General features: G+C 33.8%; 1 protein-coding gene across 1 annotated transcript; it reads right to left on the bottom strand.

Moving 5' to 3' along the window:
• Nucleotides 1-1,216: 1,216 nt before the first annotated feature.
• LOC140821760 (CBS domain-containing protein CBSCBSPB3-like) lies at nt 1,217-11,310 on the bottom strand. The gene is made up of 14 exons (XM_073182352.1): nt 11,008-11,310; nt 9,574-9,739; nt 9,194-9,326; nt 8,398-8,568; nt 8,169-8,247; nt 7,962-8,075; nt 7,718-7,805; nt 7,439-7,544; nt 7,286-7,344; nt 6,351-6,457; nt 6,134-6,270; nt 2,786-2,868; nt 2,608-2,697; nt 1,217-1,771 (listed from the first exon to the last, which is right to left on the bottom strand). The coding sequence occupies exons 1-14, from the start codon at nt 11,160-11,162 to the stop codon at nt 1,595-1,597; spliced, it is 1,665 nt and encodes a 554-aa protein (XP_073038453.1). The 5' UTR covers nt 11,163-11,310; the 3' UTR covers nt 1,217-1,594.
• Between the last annotated feature and the right edge of the window lie 387 nt (nt 11,311-11,697).

The following is an 11,697-nucleotide window of genomic DNA, read 5'->3' as shown; positions in this document are numbered from 1 at the left end:
ACATTAGATGATATAACAAAAAAATGAGCTATGTTGACAGAGGTACTGCATTTACTATTTAAGAATCATAATGGTTTTAGTTACTATAATGATACAAAACAAAAACAAAAAAATTTGCCGATGACAAATATTAAAAATTTTAAATACTAACATTCAAAGTAAATCAAGAATGCTTATTATTTTTACATAGAACAACTACTATTTGATACGGAGCAAGATAAATGAAATAAAAAATAAAGCTACTCCATGGTATGAAGCATGTGATTATTGTTTCCAAGCTGCTACAAAAATCAACAACAAAGCAAGTTGTGCCAATTGCATAAACTATCCAATTACCATCATTCCAATGTAATAAAAAATACCAATACTCAACTCAAGTTTTAGATCACAATAACAAAAAGAGATGATCACTACTTTACTTTTTTATGTTACATGTACAAAATAACAATCACAATTGAAGACGGGAATGCGACGACAAGAATAAAATTATTTGAAAAAGTTGCAACATCTTTTGTTGGATGTTCGGTTGAAGATTTCATTCAAATTCATGACCAGATATAAGATAAAACAAACAAATGATTTTATATCTACATAAATAGAATATTTAGATTTTGCATCTAACAATAAAAATTTGCAATGCAGAATTTACCAAAGAACCCATATAAAAATTTTCTAAATCAATCAAGCTCCTACCTCCACACATTCTTGTTCAAGTTGGATAATTCAGTAGAAAAACGTGATGGAGTGTTAAAGATTGTGTCAGAAGCTATTGAGATACATGATAATTATCCAACAACAAATGTCAATATAAAGAAACGGAGATCTCGGAAGATTATCAAGTCAACTAAACAAAGCAATTACCACCAAAGGTAGAAAAATCAAATGAATTCAATATAAACAGAAACATGAAGATCCATGAAGATGAAGATTAAATAGAGATTCAAGATGATGAACCAATTGTCGAGTACAAAAGAAGTGCAAAAAAGATAAAAACTGACAGGTGCAAAATCATTTCAGGAGGTCTTCAAATCAAAAACAAAAAAATGTGATGGTTTCATTTGTAATCAAATAATTAAATATTTATCTATTAAAAGTTACTCTTATTTCAAAAATAATTTAAACATATTTAAATAATGTTATCATATACAGATTATCTCTATTTCTCAACGTGCAACGCACGTGCATTTGTCTAGTGTCGTATAAATATATGCTGCAACTCTTCCTTCGTGCATTATGTATAATAATATATACAAAATCATTTTTAAATTTAACTTCAAGACATATTGCTCATGCGTGTGTGAGTAGTAAAACATCAGATGAAACATTTCGAGTGCATCGATATGCAGCAGCTAATACATAGACCAGAGCACCTGGACTTTCTATGATATTTCTTACGAACATAGGAACACAAAAACGATGGCTTGCAAGTTGTTCTTTTTACCATTTTCGCCCTCTCTCTTTTGCCCTTTTCTTGATCTGCTGTAAGTTGTAACTAGCACCTTCAAATATATACCAAATTTGTGTGTAATCCATTATATAGTTCGACTCACAATGGCTTTGCATATCCCCGAGGGCTGTCATCCTTTCCATGACATCATATCTTAGTACGTTTCAGATAGACCAAAACTCCTATGCTTGTTAAAACAACTGCCCCTGCGAATATCCCAGTGGTGAGAGAGATCAATCCAATTCTCTGTGGAGTCTCTGATTCAGACGACACCTTCCTCGTTACTTGACTTGCATCATAGTAATCCAGATGTAATCTTAAAACCTGGTTGAAAAAAAAGAGGCAAGTTATGGACACTGACATAAATACAATCAAAATTATCAGAAATTAATATAATCCCACTGAAACCTAGGAAACATATAACAATGAATATCAGTGCAATTTGCCAAGCTTTACCAGCCACTAGCAGGCGAGGCAAGCGCGACACACAAAAACGTGGTCCATTCTAAATCTTCAGTATACACATCACTGACCACATTCTAAGCCCTCATCTCTTTAAATCAGATTGTGTTTATCGTACATCATAAACAGTATAAACTAAAATTATTATGGTTCAGGAGAAGAAGCATGCTTCTTGGATGCACAAATTTATATAATTTTGTATTTTATGATTCTAAGAAGTAGATATAAAAGCACATTCATGAAAAACTTGGAGATCACAATAACTTTGTTGATACTACTCGATAGTCATTTATAATTGCGGTGATTCGTAGGATATAAAAGGTAAGAAAGCTAATTCTTCTCAAGAAAACGTTGGGAAAAATTTATTAGTTCAGGCAAAGTGGATAATGACTTAAGAATCGAAGTTTGAAAAAATAATTTGAGGCCACAAGAGATCTGGTTATAAGAATGAGATTGCTGAATAGTCTAATAAGATCTAAAGGTGCCAGGCATGAAGAGAGAGAGATTTTTTTGGCGTTGACTCTGTTAAAGATGTCTAAAACTACCATCAGAAGTAGCAGGACCCAATAGTGACCGTGTAGAACCACCAAATTCTTACTATGCAGATATTCTAAATCTTTTCCCCAATCAAGAAGATCAAAACAACAGACATTGAATGTCCTTGTAAGATGTGGTGGGTAAAAAAATCATTCTCACACCTTTAGTCCCACTGATCTTGCATGGCTAACAGCACTGACAAGATCTGAGTCTGTCATGAGCAGGACTTTATCTCCTTCGTCATCTTGATACTAAACAGAATTAGGAAAATAAATTAAAAGGTCTTAATTGGTTTGACATGAAAATTTACCAAAATTCTTCAATGTTCTTTTTACTCACCAAAAGTTGAGAGAAAATCTGTTCGTTTGATGCACCCAGCCTTTGCATAACCGCAGAAACAAGCTCAGATAAATTCTCAAAGCCTGAATGGGAGAGGTAATCAGAACATGGAACATCAAAAGGGATGACTTTGTTCATTAAACTTGATAACCTCGTCTATGGTTCTGCTATATCAATGGAGAAGTTCTTATGCATGTTCTAGTACAACAAATATATTTGCAGAAAAACCAACCAAGAATTGTAATTTTCTGAAATAAATCCCAAGGATACATTTGGATTCAGAAATATATAACTAGCAGTTGCCGCAGCGCGATAAGAAAACATCATTTTATGCAAAGAACGATAAAATTTCAACATAAACTTTCAAAGACAAGTATAAGAGCTCACAACTTCAGGAGATAGAGTATGGAGTATTGGCAGAGAAAAAAGAAAAGAAGAACATGAAAGATGAAAAAAATGCGTGAGAGCATACCATATTAGAGGCTGGATTTGCCATACCATCTCCATCGCTTTTAAGAAGACCATACAATTTCTTTAGAGCTAGAACCTCTGATTTTATATCCCTGGCATCCATGATCTATTAAACAACGAAGAAATGAAATTCCTGTAAGGCTGCCACCAAAAACGCAAACAAAATTAAGAAGTTATTTTGCCTCCACTACTATTTCCAATATCCCAGTAGGAAAAAACACAAGGATGCAAACATCACACAAATCTTAGTTAATGAAGCAAATTGAAGATTACCCAGCAACTGAATTAGAAGATGTCAGTTCAAAATCTTCAGTTAGTCTTATTTCTTGGCGAATATAGAAAATATGACTAGAACCAATAACGTCACAATGTTCCCATAACTAGCCCAATGCAACAGAATCAATATCATGTGAAATGCCAATAGCTTCAATCAATCTTCACCAGATGTATCGAATACGATCTGCTCTTTTACTTCTATGAATCAGTCAGCAAACTCATTTCTCTTAAAAAAAAAATTTACCAATTGAAAAACGTACGGTCTAAAATTCTCAAAAAACTTTATACAAATTTACCATTTCAATTAAAAAAAAAAGAATTACGACGGAGATAATTACATGCCACACTGCTTCTTCCAGGAAAATGCTTCTAATTTTGAGTGGATTTCTACCAAATTCTTCCAATATAATGTAGACGTAAACCGATTGCAGCTTTTGAAGGGAAATAGTGCGGTAAAAGAAACGTTCCAAGGAGGGTATAATAGGAACATTTAGAAAAATCACCATTTTCAGTTATTACTATTTTTTCAAAGGAATGTTGCTAAATGCACGTAACAGTGTTACCACGAAATTTATTTCACACCCACTACACTATGGCCTAATATACTCTAATTCTATACGAAAATATAATATATATATATATATATATATATTATTTTTATTTTTATTTTTTTCAGATCGGCTTAATTAAATCACACACTCCATTTCTATTTCAATTATTTTTAATTCATTGTTGCAAATAATTTGACACTTATTCCTCAACTTTAAATCATATCTTTCATGATATCAAATGCTAATGCATGCCCTCCTTATCATACACATCGCCAAAGGCTTTTAAAAACATATATCAAAGTTTAATAAATCAAATTATATATATAACTGATTTAATAATATAATAGTGGTGGTATAATTCTTTTTTTTAGAAGCAGTTGCACAAAACGAACATTTGGTATTTAAAACTAATAGTCTCGCGTCTTGTACTTTTATACAGTAATAATAAATAATAAATTACATCCTCCATTTGTAGTGAAATTTAAACTTATGTCCATTTATAATCCAGAACATTTTTAGTTTGGAGGATAGAGAGAAGCTTCATAAATTATTACATACTCCATTTTAATTTGAAAACATTTTTAAATTTGTTTTTTTGAAGAAAAAACGTTTTTAATTTAAAGCCTCGTTCATTACATCATTTCTGCAAACACGTTGGCTTCATTTCCCGAAAGTACTTTCTATCATTATCTGACTATAGCAAATACTAATAACATGCCTTAATTTTAATAAGTGTCCACATCAACAAAATGCATTTTTATTCAACCGAAAAAAAAAAAGAATAACGGAGAAGGTTTTTAACAAGCTTCGGTTCAAGCCCATTTCCGTCACCTGCCAGCAGCGTAAAAGGTATTTATTAATATAGCACTCCGGCAGGTACCATTCAAACTCAAAAATAAGATTAGTTTCACAGACTAATGTCATGTTCCGATACAGATATAATAAATATATGTAGCACCTGTTCCTTCGTACATGACGTATAATGATATATACAAAATCATTTTTAAATTTAACTTCAAGACGTATTGCTCATGCGTGTGTGAGTAGTAAAAACTAAAACATGAGATGAAACATCTCGAATGCATCGATATGCAGCAGCTAATACATAGACCAGAGCACCTGGACTTTCAATGATATTTCTTACCAACATAGTAACACAAAAATGATGGCTTGCAAGTTGTTCTTTTTACCTTTTTCACCCTTTCTCTTTTGCCCTTTTCTTGATCTGCTGTGAGTTGTAACTAGCACCTTCAAATATATACCAAATTTATGTATTCCAATTGTATAGTTCCACTCGCAACTAGCACCTTAAAAAAATCATTCTCACACCTTTAGTCCCACTGATCTTGCATGGCTAACAGCACTGACAAGATCTGAGTCTGTCATGAGCAGGACTTTATCTCCTTCGTCATCTTCATACTAAACAGAATTAGGAAAATAAATTAAAAGGTCTTAATTGGTTTGACATGAAAATTTACCAAAATTCTTCAATGTTCTTTTAACTCACCAAAGGTTGAGAGAAAATCCGATCGTTTGATGCACCCAGCCTTTGCATAACAGCAGAAACAAGCTCAGATAAATTCTCAAAGCCTGAATGGGAGAGGGAATCAGAACATGGAACATCAAAAGGGACGACTTTGTTCATTAAACTTGATAACAAAAAGACTGCAACCAAAAATTCGAGCCCCCTGCCTACTATAAAAAAAAATTCAACAGCTAGACATTTATACCACATCAACCTTCTCATAGAGAACAATGCGAGTTCTTGCTGCACAGCAACCTCGACATGTTATATATATTTTTCTTCATTTTCTTGCTTCATTTGTTCACAAAACCAAAAACTCAATGCACCACCAACACTTGATGCTGCTGTTGTAGTACTAACAGTCCGGCTTTAAAAACTGATTTTGAAAAACAATTTTCGGTTTATACAAGAAATAGACTACAATAAATACAATACCAAGTAAAAGATATACAATCATATGACAGAGTAAGAATCATGAGGTGTTCAGTTTCATCTAACCTATGCCGGCAATAAAGTCTAACTCACCAAAATTAAATCGATGCACACGTCCTTTATGGTCCACAAATTTGAAAGAAAATGAACTCCCAAAACCGAGAGATGGGTATGTAGCCTTTGTGTGCTCGGTTCCTTCTGATGCCATGTATTGGGACATTGACATCTCACTGTACATCAAAGCATGCAAGGGGAACAGTCATATCTATAGATCATTAATTATGTTCTCAATAGAAAGGTGAAGGACAACCTGTGAGTATCATAATCATCTGGGGGCTCTAGATTTAGTGCTGAATCCCAGAACTTTTGCATCACTGTATTTGCTACATCATTGGCAACATCAGAGCTACTTTCAACCTTCATAGAAATATTTAACCTACTCAATTCTCTAAACTCTCTGAAAAAATCATCACTACCATGTTCAATTAAATTCTATTTTGTTCCCATTTTATTAAATGCTGATTCTTATTCATATAAATAAAAGCATATTTCAAGAACATTTTACCCGGAAGAAAAGCCTCAGTAAAAGAATATGTACTCACTTTCACAAAAAAAATTGTACTTCTATATCATAACGAATCTCTAAAGCAAAGGCAGAAGTATAAAAATACAAGATTGAAGTCATTCATGATGTAAAAATTTCTCATAAAAAGTTAATACAAACAAAAGAATAGCTGACTAATGTCATTTTTTATCATCCAATAAATGTGTCCTTCAAAAACACAAAAAAACAGACAAAAGCATAGAAATATCTTATTTATGCAACCTCATTGAGTGTCAGAAGTATATAGACAGCCTTACATAAAATATTTGCCATTAAAATTCAAAGAACTAAAAACAAGTTAATAAAATCATCAACTCTTAATACTTGTGCTAAAATGGCCATCTATTTCCACAATTGGAAGAATCATCTCAAGTTACCAAAACTCAACAACTGATCGTATTCCTTTAAAAAAATCAAGATCGCATTTAAGAAATGGAAGACATGAAGTAAGTTAGTAACAGTTGGCAATAAAAAGTTTAAACTGTTTCTAAACATAATGAACCCCGTTAAATTCCACAAATATACCAAACATGAAGGTGAAAACTCGTAGTTTTCATCACAAGTACGAAAATATCAAAAGGTAAAAAGCAATATATTGTGCACGGGCCTTAAACAGCACTCAAAGCATAAAATAACTTTACCATAGAAATTGCTGCCTGAGTTATCTGCAAAACATCCATGCAGGCAGCAATACCTCCGTCTGCCGGCCTCCCCAAATATAAAAAGTATTAAAAACTCGAAGCTTGAAATCAGATCATTTTGCTTAGAATAGAAAAGGGTGACAATATGATCACCTTTTTCCAGAACAGGCAAATGTAAAAATTTCCCGTCATGCATTATGTGCAATGCTTCAAGGATTGTTGACTCCAGTGTTACACATTCTGGGTTCTGTGTCATTACCTAGACAAAGAGAAGTAGCATTGGAAAAAGATAAGTCAGCAGAAACATCTACATCCAAACAACCGTGGAGTAAAAGTTAGGCAACACAGTCCACTAGGTCATTCGATTTTTAGTCTGTTATCACACAGAAGTGTTCTCAACCACAATATACAGCACAGACAAAAGCCTAAAACAAGAAAGAAACAGCTCCAAATCTTTTCCACTAAAGTCAACTCGGGAGAGAGATTTTGGGCCACAACTCGCATGAGTATATCCTTTGATATGCAACAATATCCAAATAATAGCCATGAGCAAGGATAAAAAGCACAGATCAATTCAGACTCCACTACATGAATATCCGTATATATACATATTATATATGTGTGTGTGTGTGTGTGTAATAAAGTAAAAGAAAGATGTTCTGGACAAAAGTCATACGTTAATATCCCCTGAATCTTATTTCCTGTCATGACAACCACCGAATTGACTCGTAACTCACGCATCATTTTAGCAGCAACATAAACAGGATCAGATAGATATATTATTGCAACCCTGAATTTGTGATCAATTACATGGTAGTTTTTTAAATGCAAACAATAAGACAACTTTCCATCTAAAAGAATAGGCTAGCAAGTTCCGTTGTACCTAGAATTATCGGAAATGATAGCTGATAAAGAAGGCTTGAACGTGCGTTCCCTGAGAGTTTCTACAAAAGCTGATGGTGCTGAAATACAGAAGAACAACAAAATAAAAAAAACAGCTACAGTGGAAATTGAATTAGCTGACAAACAAACCTTGTAATTTTTTTTTTACAGAAAATATCCCTTTTATAGAACCGTTATTTAACACAACAGCCACAGAAATACAAACTGACCAGAGAAATTGCTCCTGAACTGACGTTCAACTCCTTCAACTGCTGCTGCAATGGCACTTCCCTGCTCTGCGGCCTTCTCCATTCTTGATATGGCATCATAAAGACATTTTGTGATGTCTAAAAGAGCTATAACTTCTCCATTCTCAACAACAGGGAGGTGCCGGAATTTACCTATAGTAGGTAAAAGAATACCAGGAAAAGTTAACACTGTACTTATAAGTAAAGGTGCATGTTCAAAATGAGATTAATGGAGCAAGTTAACAGAAACAAAAAACCTAAGCTCATGAATATTACGCTACGAGTAATTTTTTTGGCATATTTTGCTGGGATAAAATGGAAATAAAGTTGTAGCATATAAACACTTATAATCGACATTTCGCAGAAAATTATAATCTAGGAAGGTAAAATATTTTAAAAAATGATTACACATGTACAATTAACGTTTGAGGTCATAAAGCATTAACGTTTGAGGTCATAAAGCAAGACAACCACCCAAGTTCAAGGAGCAGAACCATTGCCACATGTTTAAATAGCTTGTTCTTATCTGGTGATCAATCTACAAGTAGTAGCAATTTTCTAAGTACAGAATAAGGTTGACTTTACCCTGTCACCATAAGCTCCGCCATAATACACCATTATCTTTCTGTAAAGTGCCAATTCTTTCGACTGTATTAAATCCATATGATGTCAATAACATGTAGATTTTTTCAAACTCACTTTCTTAAAATCAACCAATTTTAAAAGGCTTGTTCAGTAAGTATTACAACAAGGAAAAAGAAGACTTAGAAGAAGAAACCTTGAACCATCTTCTGAAGAGCCTCAATAGCCAATGAATCTGAATTCACAAATATTGGGTTCCTTGTCATCACTTTCGAAATTATTGTTTGCTCTGGCCTCAACTCCTCAGCTATGACTCTGGTTGCAATGTCCTATTCACACAAAACCTGAATTAGTATATAAAAATTCATTGACGGTGATGTTATATGTTACGTTTTCCTAGAATTGGAGATCATCAGTTCCATGACAGATAAGGTGTTCACTGCAATAAGCCTATTCAGAAACATTACCTTATAAAGCACCTTCTTCCATCTCCTTCAGGGAAAAATCAATAATTTGAAACCAAACCCATTTACTGTAATCATGGATTGTCAGCCAGTTACACACCCACAATAATACCTTATCAGTTACAATTCCTGAAAGCAGAGCATTAGCATCAGTTAGCAAGACAGCATCAACGCGCCGGGCTGCCATCCTCCTACATGCATCTGACACAGTGGTCCCTTCAGGAATTGTAAGTGCCTTAGAGAGCCTTAGTTTCTTCACTGTCCTTTCCCCAACAGAGCTACATATACAACGAAAAATATGATGTCAGCATAGTGCATAGACAGGGAGCTGAATAAAAAATGGAGTCAGAATATACATTCAAACATAGAAGTAAACGAGGGGGGAAACCACTATATATTTGGACCTAAATTGTCTGCCTTGATACACTACACTAGGAAAAAATATACCAATACCACGTTAAAAATATAATGAGATGGTCATCCGCTGGTTGAAATGTTTCACTTCCATATGATACACGGATAAAAATTTAAAGCAACAAAATACTAAAAATAAACCAAAGGAGAAACTGAAATAATCTGCATTGACAATGACATAATATGAGTGCAAGAGACAAGCCGAACTCCCAACGACTACCCTTCTAGGTGAGATCTCTTCGTGCTTATTAGTCATTCCACATTTTGTTGTAGTGCCAATACGGGAAATGTAACATTACCGACAGTTACCTGGTGGAAACCCTTTCCACCATAACAAGAGCACCAATATTGGGATTTGGGCCATTAGTCCAAGAGAAAGTCCAAACCCAAAAGACTAGCCTTTTAAGTGGAACTGTGGAAGAACCCCTCAAACCAATTGAGCACTCCACTTTTTATAGTGAAGCAAATGTCGCACAGACCATACTACAGACAGTTACACAATAGTAGCTTTCACAGGTTGCCACCCCTTCTGCCACGTCAACTCTCTGAACAAGCGTATGAACTTAGGCCATTAGCGACCCAAATCCAAAAACATAGCTTTCTACATAGTAGAAATTGTCAAGCCAATTAGTCACTTCATAACTCATTATGAGGCCATAGTGGGACATGGAACATAGATAGATAATTATGTCAAAACTTGGTATCAGAAGGAGCTCCATAGGAACAAACTATTTACCAAAAGACAATGCTAATTTCCATATATATCACTCTCAAAACACACCTGGCCGATCCCAAGATGATCTGCATCATAGATTCCAAACCCACGTGTACATTTAAATTTTCTGCTTCTGAATTTTTCAAAAACGTGGCAAACTGGCAGTAAAAGGATCCACGTAACAAGCTAAATTCCTCTTAACACCCCTCAAGCAGTTCCTGACTCAGAATATTTCAGGAACCCAGAATATTTCAGCTTCTTCGAGTTCCTGACTCATAATATTTCAGCTTCAAGATTCAATCTCTTTCTCCGAAGACCCATAATTCCAAAATTGAACTTAATTCTTAAATATGATATAGAAAAGAATTTTTAGTAACGAGAAATATGACACAAATGAAATAAATCACGGAAACTTACGATTGAGTAGGGGAAGTAGGCTTGGCGTGAAACCCATTAGCATCAGCGGCTCCGTTCTCGGAAGGTGGAGCCGAAGACTTCCTGACGGTTGATGAATTGCGTCTTTGAACCGTACTGCTGCGTCTGGGCGGCGGAGGACCCATCGGACCACTCATTTCTTCCTGATATATTTCCTTTTCAATCAATCACCGAGTCATCTAAAATTACGAAAATTCTACGGGGAATTAGGGCAGTCATTCAGGGGATTCCCTAACACTCTCCCCACTTCCGAAGAGCCGCAGCAGAAATTTTTTATTTAATGACTTTTTTTAAATGATGAACTTTTGTGGAGTTGATAGATTTTTATTGACTTTTATTGAATCTCATAGAATTTTAAAACAAATTTCATAGACTCTTATAGACTTTTTTTCAAGATTTTTGTAGACTTTTGTAAACTTTTTCATAGAATTATGTGAATTTTGTAGTTTATAATTGTGATTTATTTTTTATTAATTTTTTAAAAATAATTATTGGACATAGATAACCTCTTCAATTTTAAATTATTTTTTATTTATGAATGTAAATGGATTTTACTTACTTAAAAGTTAAATCAATTTAATTTGTGAAAAACGACAAATGAACTATCCAATTTATTGATTTTTATGTCAATTCAACATATTAATGAACAATATTTTTATAAGTTCATAATAA

The sequence above is a fragment of the Primulina eburnea genome, unplaced genomic scaffold (genome assembly GCF_022965805.1).
Source record: "Primulina eburnea isolate SZY01 unplaced genomic scaffold, ASM2296580v1 ctg739_ERROPOS11973397, whole genome shotgun sequence".
Lineage (NCBI taxonomy): Eukaryota > Viridiplantae > Streptophyta > Magnoliopsida > Lamiales > Gesneriaceae > Primulina > Primulina eburnea.
The sequence above is the reverse complement of the archived record's forward strand: the minus strand, read 5'-3'. Positions and strand labels throughout refer to the sequence as shown.

Excerpts from the sequence above, each read along its gene's own strand:
- LOC140821760 (XM_073182352.1), bottom strand. The coding sequence starts at position 11,162 with ATGAGTGGTCCGATGGGTCCTCCGCCGCCCAGACGCAGCAGTACGGTT. Across the intron at positions 9,740-11,007 it reads CCTACTTCCCCTACTCAATC|CTCTGTTGGGGAAAGGACAG; the intron begins GTAAGTTTCCGT and ends TTGTATATGTAG. Across the intron at positions 7,806-7,961 it reads AAGATTCAGGGGATATTAAC|ATCAAAGGATATACTCATGC; the intron begins GTATGACTTTTG and ends ATATTGTTGCAT.